The sequence below is a fragment of the Pantherophis guttatus genome, chromosome 1 (assembly GCF_059756535.1).
Source record: "Pantherophis guttatus breed Tessera chromosome 1, ASM5975653v1, whole genome shotgun sequence".
NCBI lineage: Eukaryota > Metazoa > Chordata > Lepidosauria > Squamata > Colubridae > Pantherophis > Pantherophis guttatus.
Genome location: NC_142063.1, coordinates 13,147,020 through 13,170,109, shown reverse-complemented (window position 1 = coordinate 13,170,109; position 23,090 = coordinate 13,147,020). Strand labels below are relative to the sequence as shown.

Here is a 23,090-nt window from a genome sequence, read left to right as displayed (position 1 = left end):
TCAAGCCAACTCATCCAAGTCGGCCATTTCTCGTGAGGCGGGGTATAAGGTAAAGGACACTCCTGAGACTAGGCTCCTAAAAACAAGTGTTTCCATTTATCAAGAATTATTTCATTTTGTTTTTAACGAGCCATCGATAGGACAAGCCATTTGCAAACTTCCTTCAGTTAAGAAACAGTTTCTCACACAAGACACTCCTTCTGTGAAACTTCTACAAGGGGAGCTGATCTACTTGCAGAGGTTTTGAAGCATGGACCTAGTTCATATGTTGCATTGGCTAGGTTGGCTGGGCTGCACCATCACCTCATATGAACCAAGGATATAGGAATCTTAGCCTCCGGAATGAGAAAGTCATTCCTGATCCCACTGAGGAATCCTTGATCAAGCTTTCAAGGGGCTTCAGGAGAATTTGAAAACCAAGAGTGAAAACGCTCTTGCCCGTAAAATGCAAGTTCAACATGTCAGCCATTAGCTGTATCATTTTATTTCGCCTTCTGTTAGAAATTTGACTTGCAGCTTTGCAAATGGAAGGATAGCCGACTGGTCGTCCCACAGCCAAGGAGAACTACTAAGCATATGACCTAGGTGGCAAAGAGAAAAACTGGCCTTTTCAGAAAACAGTTGCCCGTTTACAACAAGCACAAATACAGTTCGGACTCACCGCCGCAAAATTGTGCTCCTTGTAAAGTGGGGAAGCAAAAAAAGAAGAAGAAGAAGAAGAAGAAGAAGAAGAAGAAGAAGCACAACCGCACAGATGCAGGAAGAAATATTAGGAGGAGGAGGAAGGGGACGACTAGGTTTGGAAATGACTGGTGGAAGCAGCGCTGAGGCAACCTGGTCTCTGTTTCTAATGGGAACATTTGGGGGAGGTGGGGGAGAGAGGCAGCATTCCAACGGATCCCAAAAGGGTAGGATCGTTTTAAGAGGAGAGGTCACACAACCCTTTCTGTTTGAGCAAGGCTGCAGGGAGATCCCTGCGGGGTTCACAAGGGTTCGGGAAACCGAGGCGCATGGAAGGAGAGGCAGGCACAGGGACGGTAACGTTGGAAACATTTCGGGTTGTCCGTGGGAACGCCGACACTTAAGAGTCAGCCACTCACGCTTAGTGACAATGACATTCGCCTGGGAACGGATCCATTTGACTTTGGGGCTCTTCGACAAGTGGTTACGATCGGGGTCGTTGCTGGCCCAGCATTCGTACGTGCCAGAGTCTTCGATCGTGAGGTTAGTGATGGCGATAGTGCTTGAGGAGTGCTGCTGGTAGGTTGCGCTGATTTGGACCCGGTTCTGCCAGGCGCCATCCCACAGCTGTATGGCAGTACCATTGGGGTCAGTTCCTTCAAACCACCACTGGATTTCGGGGATGGGGTTGCCAATAGCCTCACAGTGCAGTTCCACACTTTCCTCTGTCAGTTTCTTTTGAGAGAGAGGTGACTTTATAAAGCCAGCTATGAGTTGAAGAGGTATTAGTAACAAAGGGTTAGTGCAAAAAAATAAATAAAAAATAGTGCATTCAAAAAGAAGGTATTTCTGATTTTTAAAAAGGGATAACAGTAACTCACAAACCTATGAAGCAGCAGAGCCTGGAAACCTTCTCCTCCCTTGGTGAATGGCTGAGGATGGACAGGTTTCTAACAAAAAGTATCACTAGCGATATTAATATGTTCCAGCCATATTCTTTGCCTTTACTCAGACTAAGATTTTTCTTTTTTTTAAAAAAAGGTATTCCAACTAAGAGGTGAAACAGAACCCATTTACTCTTTGTTATTTAACTTTCACACTATGGAGGCTGCAACAATACTAATGCATCTTCCTAAAAGCAATATTGACTATTTACCAAATAACAGTTCAATGATCTGTTCCATCACCGTGTCCTCAAGCAACTTGCAAATTAGGACCCTGAAAAAATTCACAGGCTGTTACAGAACTCTCAAAAGAAGCTTGTACACATGGAAAAGGCACAACCCAACCTCCTTTATGCATGTTTTTGCCATTAAACCACGATAAAAAAAAGATGGTTTACTAGTCTTCTCCTGAGTTCTTTCAGAGCATTATCTTTCCATACAGGAGACTGCTTCCAGCAATAAATCCATGAGGAAGACCTGGGAGTACTGAGTATTTTGCCCCAGCATAACACCTGCACAAAGCACCTTCTCAATTCTAATTTTGGATGTAGTTATTGTGAGTATCGATGATGTGCAAATATATTGTTATTATGACATTACTTGTTTACGCCCCTGCTTCAATGATCAGCTTAGTTCATCTTCTTCTCCAGGAAAGGACAATAATGGAGGTAATTGAGGGAAAAGTGAATGATCAGTACATTCACAGCATTGTTTGTGCCAATCACTATCCTGTCAAAGGATTGGCGCACACAATTTGTTCTCACAGCGAAACCGATCAGTTTTTCTTTCTAGGTATGCAAAAGTACAAATATAAGGCCTTTCATAAACGAAGTCAGAAAGGAACATGTCCTCATGTGTACCGCACCAAAGAATTGTTTCTTTGCTCACCCTTGCTTTAAATACATGGTCAGCTGATCCATACTTGCTAATTCCTGGCTGTAGTGACTGAATAGCATTTTAGGTTTAAAATTTAAAACGCATGGATTAGGCCTACTCTTTCTGTCCTAGCCAACCCAATTTGCTTTCTGGGCCTTCACTCACTCGGCCATGCAACTAGATGGACATGCCTTGGAAAATGTAATGCATGCCTTGCCTAAAGCAATTAGTGTTGAAAATCAAAACATGGCACAATTTAGGTGCTCCTACCAAGAACAGTAGGAGAGCACCACACTAATGAAGCAATTAAATTTATAATGTATTTCTGTTGGGGCTCAAAGCGTTTGCTTATTGTACGGCGGTTCTGTAAACACAAGGCTTTGCAGAAGGGAACAAGAGACGCCGTGACTGAGATTTTGTGGCAGGATCTGCTGAGGCCCTTTAAGAAGATTAGAAAGTGACAGGAAACATGTGGGGAAATCTCTTGTTTGTGCTGAAGTGGAAGAAACATTTCTACATTCAGACTCTGGAATGATGTGGCACAGTAACAAACAAACAAACACATTTGTTTCAAGGGTTGAGGCTGTTTTTTGTTTTCAGAGTTAGATCCAAGACTTGCCTTACTCCAAATGGCAACAAAAAGATTCTTAAAACTCAGAATATTTGATTGAGGACTACCTGAAGAGAAGGGAAAACCCACCACTGTAGAGATTCTCAGTCATCCAGGTCATGATTGTCCAAAGATGCTTTTTTCGGTAGGCAATTGGACTTCCTTGGTTTTTGTTTGAAGACATTTCGCTTCTTCAGCTCTGACTGGATGGTGGGGAATGGAGGGATTTATACTCCATGACCAGCTGTCTGCAAGGAATATAAATCCTTCCATTCCCCACTATCCTGTCAGAGCTGAAGAAGCTTCTTGGTTGAGAAGTGAAACATCTTCAAAGAAAAAACAAGAAAGTCCAGTTGCCTCCTGAAAAAAGCACCTTTGGGACACCACTGTTTATCATCTCTAGTTCACTGCCAGCCCTGTTGCTTAATCCTAATTACTCTACAGAGTATAGTCCTCGACTTATGACCACAATTGGGATCAGAATTTCCATTGCCAAGCAAGGCAGTAAGTAGTGCCCAACTTTGCGACCTTTCTGCTACAGTTATTAATCAAATCAGTGTGATTCTTAAGGGAATCACCTGGTCATTAAGCAAATCCAGCTTCTCCCATTGACTTTGTTTGTTGGAAGCCATCTGAGAAAGTCACAAATGATGATTATATCACTAAATGCATGCCAGTTGACAAGTGCTTGAATGAGGACTGGTCATGTCAGTTTTCCCAGTGCTGCTGTAACTCTGAAAAGTCGCTAAACAAACTGTTGTAAATCGAGGACTACCTCGGTACCAGGACTACCAGGCCACCCCAACAATGCCCTTGAAGTGATGTCTCAGTGCCTGGAGGCTGTGCGGATCTGGATGGGGAGGAACAGGCTCAAGCTCAACCCTTCCAAGACTGAGTGACTGTGGCTCCCGGCATCCCGATATAGTCAGTTGACTCCATCGCTGACTATCGGGGGCGAGTCCTTGGCCCCCACAGAGAGGGCTCGCAATCTGGGAGTCCTCCTGGATATGCAGCTGTCCTTGGAGGAACATCTGATGGCTGTAACCAGGGGGACCTTTTATCAGGTTCGCCTGATTCGCCAGTTGCGGCCCTTTCTTGATCGGGATTCCCTGTGCACAGTCACTCATGCCCTCGTCACCTCTCGCCTTGACTACTGCAATGCTCTCTACATGGGGCTCCCCTTGAGGGGCACCCGGAGGCTCCAGCTGGTCCAGAATGCAGCAGCGCGGGTAGTGATGGGAGCAGCATGGCGCTCCCATGTAACACCGCTCCTGCGCGAGCTGCACTGGCTCCCGGTGGTCTTCCGGGTGCGCTTCAAGGTGTTGGTTATCACCTTTAAAGCGCTCCATGGCATCGGGCCTAGCTATCTTCGAGGCCGCCTGCTGCTACCGACGACCTCCCAGCGACTCGTGCGCTCCCACAGAGAGGGCCTCCTCGGGGTGCCATCAGCCAAACAATGTAGGCTGGTGACCCCCAGGGGGAGGGCCTTCTCTGTGGGGGCACCTACCCTCTGGAATCAGTTGCCCCCAGAGATAAGGAGAATCCAAGACCTCAGTGCCTTCCGCCGTGCCCTTAAAACCCACTTTTTCCAGCAAGCCGGGCTGGCTTAGGAAGAAATTTTTTAAATTTTTTAAATGTTTAATTGGTTTGTGGTTTTTTAAATTTTGGGGCCAAATTTATATATATTTTAATTGTTTTTAATATTTGTATTTCATGTTTTTAATTCTGGCTGTGCACCGCCCTGAATCCTCAGGGAGAAGGGCGGTATATAAATTGAAAAATAAATAAATAAATAAATAAGTATCTCCTATGCTCGCGTGATTTCAAACACAAAATTTGATTTTCTTAATGTAGGGATTTCCTCATAAATGTTGCCCTGATCCACCCTTTTTATGACTCTTTCCCCATCTGATCTGCTTAATGAAATTCAGGTAAAAAACGGAGTCCTGTTTTTCCTCCACCTTCCAAGAGAAACTCAAATGGCTTCAGATACATTGTGCAATGTGCGTACATTGTATTCTGTTCAGTCATGCTTATTTTGGAGAAGCCAGGCATGCTAATGACAGCCTTGGCCGCTCCCTGAGAGCTCCAGGGAACTTGCCAGAGGCGTCCAAAGGGCTCTTTCTACAGTTTATAAAATGCAAGCCTAGAAGGGAAGCAGGATACCAGGTTAATATAAACAAAAACCTACACACTTAAATCAACTACAAATATCCCGATCTCCGTTTTCGGCTGGGACGGTCTCCTGCAACCCTCTGGTAGTGATCTCCATTTTCACTGGCAGAGGGTTGCAGGAGGCCGTCCCAGCCGAAAATGAAGATCGGGAGCCCGTTTTCGCTGGCAGAGCACACTGGCCGCCACAGGTGCCCCCAACACAAGTGATGTCAAGTTAGCCATGCCCACCCTAGCTCCCCACCCCCCCGAGGTCAAACACAACCCTGATGCGGCCCTCAATGAAATCAAGTTTGACACCCCTGGTCTAAAGCAGCTGATCATGCTGAATTCACCTCCTATAGGATTCTAATCAAGCATAAAAACAGAGTTTTTTTAAAATAGACACCAACTGATTACAGGAATTTGATAAGGAGTACGCATGGATAAATAATAAGGAAGCTGTTGCATTTCAGAGCTAGAGGGAAGACATATAGGGACTCACATCATAAAATCAAGATAAAATACTGTACCATATGAAGTGTGGCTTATGAAAATCTGCAAAAACATGTACTTTGTGATGCACCTTTCCAGACATTTATGAACAATCACACTAACAGCAGCCATTTTGTGAGATTATTATTAAAATTATATAATTATAACTGACTCCAAGTAAGTCTACTACACACAAAAGGTTACCTATTATTACTTTGTGTGTGTGCACGGGCATATATAAGTTACCGTAATGTTAAAAAGCAGTGGGACAAAATGTAACCTTCTGGGGCATTCTATAATCATTCTCAGAAATAACTATTTTTAAACAAGAGAACCTGAAATGAGACTGTTATCACAGAACAGCTGAACTGTAATTTAAAAAGAAACTGATCTCCTATGGCTGGAGGAAAATTCGGAAGGTCACTTCGCAACCAAAATCCAGAAAAAGTTTCCCATTACAAATTGCAATACTTTTTGCACTTTATATCTCTCTCACATTTTTACTCTAATTAAGCATCTCCCTTTGAGACATATGAAATATAAATAAATACCTACCCAAATCTATTTTTAAAACTTTCTTCAAAGAAGCCACAAGAAGAAAAAAATTACATTATCTTGCCCTTTCTGATCTATAATTATCCAAGATCTGACTAATAAGCACAGAGCGTATTTGGAAGCCATGATGGATTTCCCCAGAATAAGTTTGGATTTTTAAAAACAGTTTTACATTGAAATGCTTTTAGTTATTTCTCTGATTTTTAAAACTGCCCATCTCTTCACTGATCTGTACAAATATTTCCTTCTAGGAGAAAGTTATATACCTAAAAGTCGGTAAGAACTGAAAATCTGCAATGTACATTCTGTAACGGCAGTTCTGAAGATTGCCTCTTTGTGTGAAGTGACTACATTTTAAATTACAGTGATAATTGGTATTACTTTTATTTCTGCAGCACTTAGGGGGAAATCGAAGTAGGATGTTAAAATGTTCGGCTCCTTTATAGGTCAAGCAGCCTAGACAGCTTAGTTGTCGGTTCGCATTCCCAATAAAATGTTAGAATCCACATGGGAGACCATTTAAAATAGCTCTTCTATATAAAGTACAAGATGAATTGAAAACAAGGGACAAGCAATCAGGAAATCTTCCAAAGATGGCCCAACAGGTGGGAGGGAAGCAGCAAAAGCTAACAAGGAAACACAGACACATTAAGGCCCTGATAACTGTTCTATGCTTAGCCATCACATATTAACTTTAATCACATTTGCAATATTTAGATTTCCAATTAAAAACAGAGAAGAAATAAATAGCAGTCTTCCGAATGTAAGATGGCGGTGAAGTAAAACAATTACGTTAAAAGCCTGCTCAATTAAGACCCTTAATTACAATGGAGAAAAAGAGCTACAATAAAACAGCAGGGCCCTGTTTAAAGGCAGATACAAACCACCAGATTTTTCAGCTGTTTCTACCTAGATTTTTTGCTCAAAGGAAAAACATGTGATTTTTGCTTCAAAGTCACCTTCAACTAAAAGCAAACCTTCTCTCGTCAGAGGGTGGAACTGCAAGACTGTATAAAATAACCGGCACACACAACTAGCTAAGCTCTTTAGACTGCTGGTTTTGCCAAGAGCAATGTTCTTTAAAGCAAAAAAGATATTCTTTTTAAAAAGATGTTTTTAAAAGATGTTTCATTCCCTAAACAATGCCACCGTCTCCCAACTGAAGGTATTTGGCCACCAGAAATCAGGCACCTTAGTATTTAATAACGCAAGTCTTCTGTGCTTTGGATTAGAATCTTAGTATTTTAGACAATGATGTCTAAATACGGCCAAATAATTTTGTTCTAACACTGTAGAGTTAGGATAACATTTTAAAACAGATGCCAGTTCAAGTGATCAGGGAGATAACATTTTAATCTCTTTACAACAGATCCATGTGCTTCATTTTCCCAAGCAGGTATATCTTTCTTTTGCAATAGAAAATGCCATAATCTGCCGAGGACAGAAATGGCCCAATATAAAATAGTTATTATTATTATTATTATTATTAATTATTATTATTTTGATTTATATACCGCCCTACTCCCGAAGGACTCAGGGCGGTGAACAGCCAAACAGTAAAATACATAGATACAAAATTTAAAAAACAAAGTAAAATCGAATTAAACAATTTGGCCCAGACAAATTAAAACACCCCAATCATTTAAAATCCGATTAAAATATGCATAATTAAAAAGAGGGAAAAGATTAGGCCAGGCCCGCCTGGTGGAATAAAAAGGTCTTAAGTGCGCGGGAAAGGTGCGCAAATCCGGGATCCTCCGTATCTCCGGGGGGAGCTCGTTCCAGATAGTAGGTGCCCCCACAGAGAAGGCTCTCCCCCTGGGAGCCGCCAGTCGACATTGTTTGGCTGACGGCACCCGGAGGAGCCCCTCTCTATGAGAGCGTACCGGCTGGTGGGAGGCTATTGGTGGTAGTAGGCAGTCCCGTAAATAACCAGGTCCTGAGCCATGGAGCGCTTTAAAGGTGGTAATCAAAACCTTGAAGCGCACCCAGAAGACTACCGGGAGCCAGTGCAGCTCGCGCAGGAGGGGTGTTACATGGGAATGCCATGTCGCTCCCATTACCACCCACACGGGCACACTCTGCACCAGTTGGAACCTCCAGGTGCTCCTCAAGGGGAGCCCCATGTAGAGAGCGTTACAATAGTCCAGGCGGGAGGTGACGAGGGCATGAGTGACCGTGCGTAGGGAGTCCCGATCCAGAAAGGGACGCAACTGGCGAATTAGGCGAACCTGATGAAAAATCCTCCCAGTCACGGACGTCAAATGCTCTTCTAAAGACAGCTGTGAATCCAGGAGGACGCCCAAGTTGTGAACCCGCTCCGTGCGGGCCAATGTTTTGCCGCCAATAGTCAGTGATGGCACCAACTGACTATATCGGGGCGCCGGAAGCCACAGCCACTCGATCTTGGATGGGTTGAGGTTGAGCCTATTCCTCCCCATCCAGATCCGCACGGCCTCCAGGCACCGGGACATCACTTCAAGGGCATCGTTGGGGTGGTCCGGGGTGGAGTTGTACAGCTGGGTGTCATCAGCGTACTGGTGGTACTTCACCCCGAAACCACGGATGATCTCGCCCAGCGGCTTCACATAAATGTTGAACAGGAGGGGCGAGAGGACCGACCCTTGCGGCACCCCACATATGAGGGGCCTCGGGGTCGACCTCTGCCCCCGTCAACACAGACTGTGATCGGTCGGAGAGAAAGGAGGAGAACCACCGCAACACAGTGCCTCCCACCCCTAACTCCTCCAACCGGTGCAGCAAGATACCATGGTTGATAGTATCAAAAGCCGCTGAGAGATCTAACAGGACCAGGACAGAGGAGTACCCCCTGTCCCAAGCCCTCCAGAGATCATCTACCAATGCGACCAATGCCGTTTCCGTGCTGTACCCAGGCCTGAAGCCCGACTGGAATGGATCCAGATACGTCGTTTCATCCAGGTGCTGGGAGAGCTGTCACGCAACCACACCCTCAACAACCTTCGCCACAAAGCGAAGGTTGGAGACCGGACGATAATTAACTAACATTGCCGGGTCCAGGGAAGGCTTCTTGAGGAGGGGCCTCACTACCGCCTCTTTCAAGGCGGCGGGAAAGTCACCCTCACCCAACGAAGCATTTGTAATCCCCTGGAGCCAGCCTCATGTCACCTCCCGGGAAGCCAGCACTAACCAGGAGGGACATGGGTCCAATTAACAAGTGGTTGCGTTCAGTCTGCCCAGAATCCTGTCCATGTTCTCAGGGGTCACAGGATCAAACTCATCCCAGATAACATTCTCAAGACCTGCCCCAGTCCCTCCCCCTGAGACTACCCAGTCGGGAGTCCAAATCTTCCCGAATCTGAGTGATTTTGTCATACAGATACTGAACAAAATACTTGGCTCTACCTTCCAAGGGGTCCTCCCGCGCTTCCTGGTGGAGCAGGGAGTGGGTCACCCTAAACAGGGCGGCCGGGCGGTTATCTGATGACGCAATAAGAGCAGCAAAATAACTTCATTTCGTTGCTTTTATCGCCACTAGGTAATTCCTAATATGATATCTTACCAGTGTCCGGTCCGATTCAGAAAGACTGGCCCTCCAACTACTCTCTAGGCGTCTTTTCCGGCGCTTCAACTCCTTCAGCTCCTCAGTGAACCAAGGAGCCAAATGAGATTGGTGCCAGGTCAGAGGCCGCAAAGGCACGACCCGATCCAGAGCTCCAGCGGCCGCCCTATCCCAGGCGGCCACTAGGTCTCCAGTCGAGGCGTGTGCCAGAGCCCCAGGAAATGGCCCAGGTTCCATCAGGCTCCTGGGGCGGAACCATCTTACCGGCTCCAGCTCCCTGCGGCGGGGTGCAGCGGTTCGAAGGTAGAGACGAAGGAGAGAGTGATCTGACCATGACAAGGGCTCGGTAACTATATCCCCTATCTCAAGATCACTCAACCACTGTCCAAAGACAAAAAACAGATCCAGCGTGTTTCCCCCCGTGTGGGTAGGGCCATGAATTAACTGGGTCAGGTCCATAGCTGTCATGGAAGCAATGAACTCCCGAGCCACCTCAGACGCCTTACCCACGGACAGCAGGTTGAAATCCCCCATGACCATAAGCCTAGGGGTATCAACCGCCACCGTGGTGATGACATTGAGTAGCTCAGGCAGGGCTGCTGCCACGTGGCAGGGAGCCAGGTACGTGATCAGCAAACCCATCAGGACCCCGTGACCCCATCTCTAATAACTTCATAAAGCTGACTGTGCTACTATAAAAATCGACCGCCTAAGTCGGTTGTAAGATGCTTCCAAGCTAGATGTCAGAACAAGCAGGTTCAAGGATGAAGATAACTTCCTTATGAAATGAAAGGGAAAAAAAAGATTCCTGAAACCAATATTGTTTAAGAGAAAACTCTCAAAAGGGATTTGAGATGGTTCAGTTAAGAGCACATCAAAGCTAGGTGTTATCAACACATCAGCCTCCTGGACATACTTTCTTCTCTCCATCCCTTATTTTTAAACACTCTCACAAAGCAGACACTGTCCCAAACGTGTTTCACCATAACATTTGCAACACTATGCCTTTAGCCAGATAAGAGAAAGGCTGAGGGGGAAGAGGGGGCAAGAACAGGACTGGAAGGCATGTGCTTCCCATGAGGGGCATCCGAGAATACCTCCTAGCAATGATCTCTCTCTTCGATGCAGCAAATGCATATTTTGTTTGTTCAATCCTTACCATCTGCAATTCAAAAGAAAAAAAAAATTAAAATACACTGCCAGCTGCATTTCACTGGGTTGGCCAGTGAAACCTAATAAATTTAAACCTAATTTAAAACCTAATAAATACAGCAGCTTCATCCGTCCTGTGTCCAGTATAAACAAGACAGACCCTTGGCTTTCTAAAGAAGTGATAAGGGATCATACCGCATTTTTGAAACACGTAAGCCACTTCCACAAGCCAATTGTAACCTACATTGCAAAGATAAAGAGAAACATGGAAATATTTGACGTTTCACAAGACTGCCGCTCTTTGCTTCCATTTTGCAGCGCTAGCGTGTCCAGTAGAAACTGGATGGGAGCTCTAAAGATGTGTCACATGCACATTCCCAGAGCTGCTGAGCTAATGATCTATTCAAAGATTAGTCTAATCAAACATTAATCTGCCAGGTTACAGACAGAGGTCAGCATCTACGTTACCCAACTAAAAAACTAGTCTCTGTTTTGGAAAGACAAATATCTGGCTCTAATTACTTAGTGGATTGAAGATTGTGTGTTAACTGATACCTATTTGTTTATAAACTAGATTATGTATAAACAATTGAAAGGAAATATGGCCAACATTTATTAAACTGGTTATGTAAAACCTTTATTTTTAAGAAGCACTGCTTTCTCCCCCCCCCTTTTCTTTTTCTGTAATTGTTTTGTTTTTCTTTTTGATCTGTTTATTTTTCCTTTGGATTTAAAGGGGAATTGACAATCTACAGTGCAGCACAATGCCAGAAAAAGAGGCATTTGGTTTAAGAAGCTAACAGGTGTTATACTCCGAAATACCTTTTCTGCCTTTGGGGATATGTGAAAATACATCTCCACAAATACGTGAAGATAAAGCCACTCTTTGTCTTCTTCCAAGTAAACAGAAAGCATATATGAAACAGCCCTAGAATTCTCAGAGAGATTTTCTCTTCTGTCAATCAATTTTTCAGCATCATTTGAACTGGGGGACAGGGAGAAGGTAAAAGCATAAACATGACTCTGAATGAAGCAAAGAAAATCATCCGAGGTATGTTAAGAAATCAGTTTAGCTCACAAATTAATAAAGTTGTTTCTAAATTTTCTCTCAAGTGTTACATCTTTGATTCAGTAGCATTAAGTGCTGTCACCTATGGTTTGTCAATAGCATCACTGTTTACTCAAATCATATAGATTGTCCTCAACTGGTTGCTTAGTGACCATTCAAACTTCTGATGGACCTACATAGGGGATAATTATGGCCTGGATTCGAAGGTCCGATGATCAATCCCTCCATGGTCACATGACCGCACTGTGGGTGCTCAACAGCTGGGGCACATTTACACCAGTTTGTAGCGTCCCACAGTCATGACATGGCATTTTACCATAGTTTTGTCAAAAAAACAGCATTTACTTTCAATAAACAAACCTGTGCTGATAGTAAATCGTTGGTTCACTTAATGATTGCCTCAAAAGGGGCTGTAAAATCAAGTTGGTCAGGAGCCCTGGCGGCATAGTGTTTAAAATGCAGTATTGCAGGCTAAGTCTGTCCACAGCTAGGAATTCGATCGTCACCGGCTCAAGGTTGGCTCAGCCTTCCATCCTTCTGAGGTCGGTAAAATGAGGAGCCAGGTTTTTGGGGGCAATGTGCTGACACTGTAAAACCGCTTAGAAAGAGCTGTAAAGCACTCTGATGCAGTATATAAGTCTAAATGCTAGTGCTATAACTGACCCAAGTTACGACCGTGATAGTCAGGATCCATTATGGTCGTAACTTGAAGACTACCTCTACTCAACCACAGATCTCAACTTCTTGTGGTCAATCAATTCCTCATTCTGACTCTTCTAACTAAAATGCAAGAGATCTCAGATGCAGATTCTACTTCAGTTTGTGCACATAAACACCAGTACTTTGTAGTCTTCTAGTGCTATAAATGTCTTCCAATATTACAAAATTACTTATTCCATGGCGTGAAGATCTCTTTTTGCAAACTTCTAACACCACCTTAGAGATAAAACCAGGAACCTTAAGCACTGGTCAATGTTTCATGTGTAATTTTTAAAGGTTATCTGGATAGGCCACCATCACAGAATTTTCTAACAACAAATCTTTCAACTTAAGTATGAATTCTGCAAATCTATCTCCCACCGGTTTCGCTGCATGATCCAGAGCTCTAATATGAAAAGGAAGAGCTAAGGCATTGCTTGAGTAAGTGAACCAGGGATAAACCTTTGGCCATCTCACAAAAGATATATAGCAAATGTGACAAATTAAACATTGCATGGGCAAAATTACAAGAAACATGTGATACTGTTGTAAAATGAACAGATACAAATGGATGCTGCTGTTTCATTACAGAGGACTACTCCCATTTCTCAATCCTCTTTGACCTTCAATGTTAAAAAGTTATTGCGTGCAATATAATAATGTTGTAAGTCATGTTGAGTCAATGAAAGCACCGTCATCATTTTAAGTTTTAGATGTACTTTAGAGTGTCACACATGTCTTAAGAACAAGAGCAGAAATGTCAGCTAGAGATTTTCAGAAATCCTTTGAAACCTTTAGAGGTTAATAAACCTCTAAAGGTTTATATTTAAGGTAAATATTTTTGAGACCAATCAGCTGTTTCAAACTTGAACGAAGTTTTCCTAACCTCACTGGAAGTGTTTCAACCTCAACAAATTTTACACACCCTTAGAAATAACATGCTAGGTTTTCCAGCATCAAAAAGGCTCTATAATCTTCTAGAATCAAAACTATTTAAGTAAGATATTAAAAACCAAACTACACTTTTACACATTCTGACATTTTAGAGGGCTTTACTAGATTATTATTTAAGTTCAGACTTCCAGGGGAGGTATGGTGAGTTGAAGCACAGTGAACAACCTGTGGAAAAGAGCAATAGCACTTAAGACTTATATACCGCTTTCACAGTGCTTTTACAGCCCTCTCTAAGCGGTTTACAAAGTCAGCATATTGACCCCAACAATCTGGTTCCTCATTTTACCCACCTCGGAAGAATGGAAGGCTGAGTCAGCCTTGAGCCTGGTGAGATTTGATCTGCCAAATTGCAGTCAGCAGTCAGCAGAAGTAGCCTGCAGTACTGCACTCTAACCACTGTGCCACCGCTGCTCTCCAAGGATCCTCTCTGGATAAGGAGAGGACAGGAGATTGCTCACATGTACTCCAAATGGCTGCTTCTCACAACAGTTTTTTCGTGCACTTGAACACTGGAAGATGATGATGATGGGATTAAGCATCTTGCTCACAACTTGGTGGAGACTTTTAAAGGACACTTAAAGTTCACAAAACTCACTTTCCAATCATTTTTGGAATTGCTCATTAACTACTTCTAGCTATTTCAACTCTTCAGAACAAGTTTGAAATTTGTTAGGTGACTCTGCCTTCAATACTGAACGAAATTTTAACATAACCTTAAGATTTTAAAGTATCTGAAATAAACAGCAAAAAGCTAAATAAAGTTTTGATCTTGGAAAGTTATAATGGACCAAATTAAATTGGTGCATTGAAATGTTTACAAGATGATTTTGGAATTAATCATAAAGAACAACCAACTTATCATGGAAAATATAACCTATTTGGGTTTTCAAGAGATATAAAAGTCAAGTTGCCTTTTGGAAAAAAACACCTTTGGAAGAACCATAACTGGATGATTGAGAATCTCCATAGACAAGTAGCCACCATATCAATGTCAATAATGATGTTTACTAGGTCCAAAAGATGTTATTGAAGAAATGACATAGAACAATTTTTTTCCAATAAGATAGAGATGATATTGAAAGTGGATTTTCAACCTTCAGTCCAAGAGAATGAGTTAGAAAAATGTTTCACTGGATTTACAAAAGAAACTTGGTAAGATTTTAAAATTTAAAAGGGAAATACAAATGACAAACCAAGAGAAAGAATTGGTTTAATTTAAACCAATTAAATTTAAATGTTTTTCTAAACTAAAGGAAATGAAGAGGAAGAGGAATGGTTAGCATTCATGTCCCACATGTGTTTTGGAAAATAATTTTTAAAGAATAATAATATCAACACTGAGGAACAACATACTCTAAGTCTCACCCAATCCTGTAGATAACTTCATGAAACAAAAGACCTTTGCCCATCTCATCTTCCAGCTGTGTTTAGTCTGAAGAATAAATAAAACGGTGTGGTCCTTGGTGCTATCTGAGCTTGGTTGTTTTGTTGCAGACATTTCATTATCCAACTAGGTAACATCATCAGTGCTAGAAGGGAATGGTGTTCGCTCTGTTTATATGCAAGTGGCTTGCTCTGTCAGTGTTGGTGGGATTGTTCTTGATGGTTCCTTGATTGTTCTGGTATTAATCTCTGCTTATCTGGGTGTTGATTGATGTGAGGAGGCATTTATTTCTTTTTCGTTTTCTGATTGTTTCTTTTCAATGGTATGTAGATGATGTTTATCTCTATGTGCCTGTTGATGGCTGATTTGTCTGAGTGTCAGGCCTCCAAGAATTCTCTAGCATTTTTGGACTTAATTTAGGATGCTCACAGCTTTCCAATTGAAACTATGGTTAAGATGTTCATCTGTTGTGTAATTAAGGAATTTTTATCATGTCTATGCCTATTTCTAATGAACAAAACAGTGGGAATATGGAACTTACTTCTACTGCAAGGTTGCTTTAACTTCTCTACCTTCAGTGCAAACTGAAAAATAATATATGAAATATCAAAGGTAGCTGTTGTTAAGAACTACAAGATTTGCAGTTTCTAGTTTAAAAGCCAGATATAATTTAAAAGCCTGCATGCCAAGTAGCACTGGATAAGAATTTCAATAAAATTCAGCAACTACAATGTAGGAATGGCACATTCTTCAATTAGATTAGGAACTTAAGGATTGTGCAAGCATAAAACAAACAAACCTGTTGGGCAGTTTTGTGCTACAGGGCTTGGCAACTGTGAGTTACATATCAAATTTCCTGATATTTCACCAGCACTGTCTCTGAAAACGCCAACCACAGTAGGCCCAAAATGTCAGGAAATCTGTTCCCTAGCCTAGACCACAGTCATTAAAGCAGGAGGGAAAATAAATTCTACATCGGGAGATGAGGAGAATAAAGGCTCAAGGCAGCTTTACATTTAAATGATTCACATTAAGGGGACAATTTTCATCAGCGAAGAAACTTATTACTCAGGGCACAAAAAATTGTATTCCATTAAGATGTGTGAGAAACATATTTCCTCCTCCCTTTTCACAAAGCCATCTGAACTTGTTTCCTCCTATTACTATTTTTTTTTAAATGTCTAGAAAAGCGACTCACCCTTACTACTATTGTCGTCCTCCTTTATTCCCCTCCTAAGTAAGATTATCTAAATCCAATACATTTCTCCCCGTATCTCACTACATCTATCTGCACAAGTCAATAACTCATGATATGCAGAATTAGCCCAATATGGGAGAATCACACCCATCAATGATGCAGAAGCATACCATTTTTCTTTGGTTTACATATCTTTTTCAAAAAGCATGCAGTAAACTATTGAGAAGAGTGTGTGTTGTGCCAACATTGCCATTGTGATTTCAATTTAAATTTGACTTGGGGAACCTTAATAGTTAGCCAATCAGAAAAGTATCAAACAGGAAATCAAGAAAGCTATAATAAATGAGCAAGAATATGTTCTTAGTAGTCTAATATAAGCAACAGCATTTGTATTTTTCAGTCTCTCCCATCCCGTATATGAATGTATATTCTCCATGCATGGAAGACCACTCATACATTTCAACTTCTTCCCCTCCTTTTCACCATTCCCATGTCCCCACACAAGGAAGAACTATATTCTCTCCTAAGCTTCAGCTTCTTAGCTATTCTTTTCCTACACAAAAAGTATGTGAGATACTAAACCTCTGGCCCCTTATCATGAGCTCAGTATCTCTCCACTGCTCTTCCCAATACCATTTCCCACAATACAGCTAGGTTTACATCAAAGTACTTATTTGTATCCCATCTTTATTACTTTAACAAATAACTCAATGCAAATTATCACACCTTCTTCCTCCTAATTTCCCAATAACCACCCTGTGAGGTGGGTTTTGGCCATCCAAAATAATCAATACAGTCTAGCACACTCAGCTGATTCCCATAGTAGGCTGAAGTTCACACTACACAATTCTATTTCACTTTGCCTAAAAACACAATAAATATATTTGCTTGGGCTAGCCTCATACTTCTCACCTCCCTATTTCTGTAATAGAGGAGGGGGATTTGGTCCCTTCCCCATTTACACAGGGTATTACTTCCTCCTCCCTTCTTGAAGGGATGAGGAGACTTTCTCCACCAACCACACCAGGGACCCTCTTGCCCAATCACTGTATAAGTACCTACTCCAACTCTTCAGAGAGCTTCTCCAACTCCGCCCCCCCATGAATGTATGAGGGATGCTCCCCCTCCCCTCATCTTGAGGGCAGACATTTTCCCTCCTCCCAAAAATGTACAAGAGCCCCCCCCTCACATTCATTAACTTGAGGGGAGATTTCCCCCATAATGTAGGAGCCTCCCCACCCCTCATTGTCTTGAGGGAGACATTTTCCTTCCCCTCAATAATGTACAAGACCCCCCCTCCCCTATCTTGAAGGGGAGATTTTCCCTCCCCAATAATGTGGAAGGGTCCCCCCCTCCCCTTCTTGTCTTGAGTGGGACATTTCCTTCCCTCCAAAAAAAGTATGAGGGCCCCCCTTCCCTCATTAACTTGAGGGGGGCAATTTCACTCCCCCCAATAATGTATGAGAGCACCTCCCCTCATTATCTTCCAGAGATTCCTCGCCCTCCCAATAACGTAGGAGGGGTACTTCATTAACAGGCAGGGAGGCAGTTTCCCTCCCCATTATCTTGGGGGGAGGACAATGACATTTTCCCTCCCCACAAAAATGTACAAGCAGAGCCCACCCCACCCCACCCCGTCCATTAACTTGAGGGGAGATTTTCCCTTCCAATGTGAAGCCTCCTTCCCCTCATCTTGAGGGGGACATTTCCCTCCCCCAAATCAAGCATGAGGAGCCCCCTCCCCTCATTATCTTGAGGGGACATTTCCCTCCCCCCAATAACGTATGAGGAGCCCCCTTCCCCTCATTACCTTGAGGGGACATTTCCTCCCCCAATAACGTATGAGGAACCCCCCTCCCCTCATTACCTTGAGGGGGACATTTCCCTCCCCCAATAACGTATGAGGAGCCCCCCTCCCCTCATTACCTTGAGGGGGACATTTCCCTCCCCCAATAACGTATGAGGAGCCCCCCTCCCCTCATTACCTTGAGGGGACATTTCCCTCCCCCCAATAACTATGAGGCGCCCCCTTCCCCTCATTACCTTGAGGGGGACATTTCCCTCCCCCAATAACGTATGAGGAGCCCCCTTCCCCTCATTACCTTGAGGGGGACATTTCCCTCCCCCAATAACGTATGAGGAGCCCCCCTCCCCTCATTACCTTGAGGGGACATTTCCCTCCCCCCAATAACTATGAGGCGCCCCCTCCCCTCATTACCTTGAGGGGACATTTCCCTCCCCCCAATAACGTATGAGGCGCCCCCTCCCCTCATTACCTTGAGGGGACATTTCCCTCCCCCCAATAACGTATGAGGCGCCCCCTCCCCTCATTACCTTGAGGGGACATTTCCCTCCCCCCAATAACGTATGAGGAGCACCCCTCCCCTCATTACCTTGAGGGGACATTTCCCTCCCCCCAATAACGTATGAGGAGCACCCCTCCCCTCATTACCTTGAGGGGACATTTCCCTACCCCCAATAACGTATGAGGCGCCCCCTCCCCTCATTACCTTGAGGGGACATTTCCCTCCCCCCAATAACGTATGAGGAGCCCCCTCCCCTCTATCTTGAAGGGGGACATTTCCCTCCTCCCGAGTAACGAACGAGGGAACAAACCCACCCCCTTCATTAACGCGAGGGAGGCCTGGAGCCCCCGTCAGACCAGCCCTTTTTCTGCCCTACCTGCTGCCGAGGCGCCTCTGAGGGCGCAGAGCAAGGAGCCCACCGTCAATAGCACGAGCCCGGCCGCCATGACCGCCCCGCCGCCCGATGCCTAGCAGTTTCACACGTCGGAGCCGGTCTCGCTTCGTCTGCCTCAGGCGCTTATAGCCCTTTTCAAGGGGGACGAAAGGGGAGAGCCCACCAGGCGGCAAAGCCAATAGCGGACCAGCACGAGGAGCCCCCGACTTCACTATTGGCTCAAATCCCTTGGAGTGACACGAAGGCTTGTCCACTCAGAATTCGGGAGCGCGGCGGGATTCGAAAGGGCGGGGATTAAAGTGGGAAAGTGGGCGAGAACGGCTTTAAAATGATAGTCATGGGTGGCAGCCAATCACGGATGACGAAAGCGATCGACCCGGCGGATGATTGGACGCTGGCGGAGGTGAAGCTTGAGAGAAGCGATTGTGTGGTATATGGGGCAACCGAAGAAGAGCGGCGCAGGCGGAAGAGACCAGAAAAAAATGAGACTGAGAAGGAAAAGCTCTCGGGAAAGAGCGGGCCTTAAGCCTTTGTAACGTTCATGATTTGGCGAGACAAACTACTGACCTCTACGCTATCACGTACGCCAATAGGCGGTCGCAATAGCAACCGCCAATCAGGTTCCTGAGCATTCTCCAAGCGCTGCCCAATCAGAACATGACGTCTGCACAATGATAGCAACCCAAGCCAATCAACGTTGCCCTCTTAAAAAAGTACGCCCATACAGACTACTCCCGCCTATCCATGGATGTTGACGGCCAAGCACAAGGCGAGGAAAGAGCGGCTCCGCCCACTCTCCGCCCCTTCCCTGTTTACTATGGGTCGCGCAGAAGGACACGCGATTGTTAAAGGCGGTGCGTTGACCTCGCTGGAGGTTATTAAGCAGGAGGGCGCCGGGCGGGGCGGTTACGTAATAATCCTTGTCCTGGCTGCATGGAAATTATGGTGCAATTAATCATTATGAAATCACACTTCGATTAAATTCATAAAAGCAGTTTATGCCGATGAATAGCAAAGGAATAGGTTTTGGACGCCTAGAAAAAGCACAATGCTCAGTAACCACGAAGCTGAATAGAATAGAATAGAATAGAATAGAATAGAATACAATACAATACAATACAATACAATACAATACAATACAATACAATACAATACAATACAATACAATACAATACAATACAATACAATACAATAGAATTTTTTATTGGCCAAGTGTGATTGTACACACAAGGAATTTGTCTTGGTGCATACACTCTCGGTGTACGTAAAAGAAAAGATACGTTCAACAAGAATCATAAGATACAACACTTAATGATAGTCATAGGTTACAAATATCAATATAAATCATAAGGATACAAGCAACAAAATTACAGTCATACAGTAATAAGTGGAAGGAGATGGGTGGTGGGAACGATGAGAAGATTAATAGTAGTGCAGACTTAGTGAATAGTTTGACAGTGTTGAGGCAGTGGTGCGTTGCTCTCAGTTCATACCGGTTCGCAAGAACCGGTAGTAAAAATTTGTAGTAGTTCGGAGAACCGGTAATAACATTGGCTGGCCACGCCCCCGAACCGGTCCCGGGCCTAGTTGCCGCTCCCTTACCCCACCCACCTCATCAGAGGCTTTTTTTTTTTAGTTTTAAAAGCATTTTTTCAACAACCTCTTCAGCCGAATAAATGCTTTTAAAAGTAAAAAAAAAAGCCTCTGAGGATCACGCGGCTCAGCATTTGAGCCGAAGAGGCTGTAGAAAAAAAAATGCCTTTAAAAGCCTCTGGCGATCGCAGCTGAGTTGCCTGATTGTCAGAGGCTCCTAAAAGCATTTTTCCCCCCGCAACCTCTTAAGGTTGTAGAAAAAATGCTTTTAAAAGTAAAAAAAAAAAAAAAGAAGTGGCCACACCCACCCAAATTACCCCCCCAAGCCATGCCCACAAAATAAGCCACGCCCACAGAACCGGTAGTAAAAAAATTTAGAACCCACCCCTGTGTTGAAGGAATTATTTGTTTAGCAGAGTGATGGCATTCGGGAAAAACCTGTTCTTGTGTCTAGTTGTTCTGATGTGCAGTGCTCTATAGCGTCGTTTTGAGGTTTAAATTTAAATCAGTTTAAAAGGAATTACGGTTTCATAAACCAACTCAGTCTTAGAAAAGTGTAAAAACAAAACAAAACAAAAGACGCATCCAAGAAGGGGAAATACACCGTTCCAGATAAGTGGCTGTCCAGTCTCTATTTAAATAACTCCAGTGATGGAGCAGCATCCACAACTTCTGAAGACAATCCATTCCACTGATTAATTGTTCTCAGTTAATTTCAATCTCAAACCTTTATTGTCCCCCATCTATTCTCTGCCTCCCAAGTCCCAGCTGATTGGGAGGAAATGGGGATTTTGCAGTAACCTTCCCCTGGAGTGGGGTGGGAATGGAGATTTTACAGTATCCTTCCACTGCCACACCCATCAAGCCATGCCACGCCCACCAAGACATGCCACGCCCATCAAGCCACACCCACAGAACTGGTAGTAAAAAAAATTTGAAACCCACCACTCGTTCGCTGCCTTATAACACCAAATGGTTTGTACTGAGGATCTTTCCCTAAAGCACTGCTAGAACTGGGAAATAAATGTTTTTTTTTCCCGTTATGAAAAAGAGTTGTGCAAATCAATAGCAATAAAATAAAAATGGTCTTGATATACAGGTAGTCCTCAACTTACGACAATTCACTTAGTGATCGTTTAAAGTTACAACAGCACTGAAAAAAGTGACTTACTTATTTTTCACACTTACGACCATTGCAGCATCCCCCCCATGGTCACATGATCAAAATTCAGCCGCTTGGCAACTGACTCGTGTTTATGACCGTTGCAGTGTCCTGGTCGTGTGATCCCCTTTTGCGACCACCTGACAAGCAAAGTCAATGGGGAAGCCAGTTTCATTTAACAACCGTGTCACTAACTTAACAACTGCAGTGATTCACTGCGGCATGAAATGTTGCAAAATGGGGCAAAAGTCACTTAACAAATGTTTCACTTAGCAACACAAATTTGGGGCTCAATTGTGGCCCTAAGTCGTGGATTCCCTGTACAAACAGGGCTTAATTTTGTGCAGAAATATATATAACCTGACATGAGTTGGCTTAAACTCTTTAACTTCACTGAGAGGCAAAGGGAATAAAAGCTCTTGCGTGCTTTTCTTGCAAACAAGATTTGGATTCCCTCATGAGCTGGTCAGTCTCTGGAAGCAGTCCCTGTGAGAGGAGGTGGGTAGGGATAGACAGCTCCTAAACACAGAAGCTCTCTGAAATGTCAGTCGTTTGAGAGCCTAAGAGTCTCCTGCTTGAACAGGGGTTGGTCTAGAACAGTGGTCACCAACTGGTGGTCCGTGGACCATTGGTGGTCCGCGAGAAAATTTTGGTGGTCCACAGAAAAACTATTTGCATTTTTTATATTGCACTAAATCAGGGGTCCTCAAACTACGGCCCTTGGGATGGCTACATGCAATGAACATTTGTGTTGCTGCAGAGAGTCTCTCCTTCGGGGTCTTACTGTGCGAGTTGGAGGGGGGCAGAAATTCCGACTCGGGGTCTGCTTCAGCCTCCTGGTGTGGGGCTTTGGGCGAAGGCTGGAGGGAAGCACCACTGGTGGCGAAGAGCCGGAGGGCCTCGATCCAGTGGGACTGCCTCATGGCCTGGAACTGGCTGACCATCTCAGCCTGCTGAGCCTCCAGGCGCCAGTACCTGGCCTTGCACTCCCGCAGGTCTTCCCTCTGCTTGGAAAGCCTATGCTCCTAGTCCTCAGTGAGGTGCTTCTGCTGAGCCTCCTCACCGATATCCAATTTGAACTGAGCTCTTTTGCCAACTCTTTCTCGTGGTGGCTGCTTAGCTCCAACAACTGCTTCCTGTTGGGGCCCTGAGGAACCCGGGTGGGGAGGGGAAGAGTGGCTGGGAGGGGAGGGGCGAGTAGAGGCCATCGTGGCGCCCCTTGATGTGAGTGACATTGAGTTGGCCACGCCCACCCAGTCACATAACCACCTAGCCACGCCCACCCAGCCAGTTATTAGGCAGATCATATTAGTGGTCCGCGGGATT

General features: G+C 44.2%; 1 protein-coding gene across 2 annotated transcripts in view; it reads right to left on the bottom strand.

Annotated features, from left to right (window-relative positions):
• The window catches only part of BSG (basigin (Ok blood group)), a 37,290-nt gene extending 17,412 nt beyond the window's left edge, over positions 1 to 19,878 (bottom strand). The window contains exons 1-2 of one of the 2 annotated variants that reach the window (XM_060695068.2): positions 18,992 to 19,155; positions 1,101 to 1,448 (exon numbers count right to left, since the gene is read on the bottom strand). In XM_060695068.2, the coding sequence (XP_060551051.1) occupies positions 1,101 to 1,448; positions 18,992 to 19,061 (418 nt within the window). In that variant the 5' untranslated portion in view covers positions 19,062 to 19,155. Of the gene's footprint in view, positions 1 to 1,100; positions 1,449 to 18,991 lie in introns of both variants that reach the window. The other variant, XM_060695070.2, reaches the window with a different exon arrangement.
• Positions 19,879 to 23,090: the final 3,212 nt, after the last annotated feature.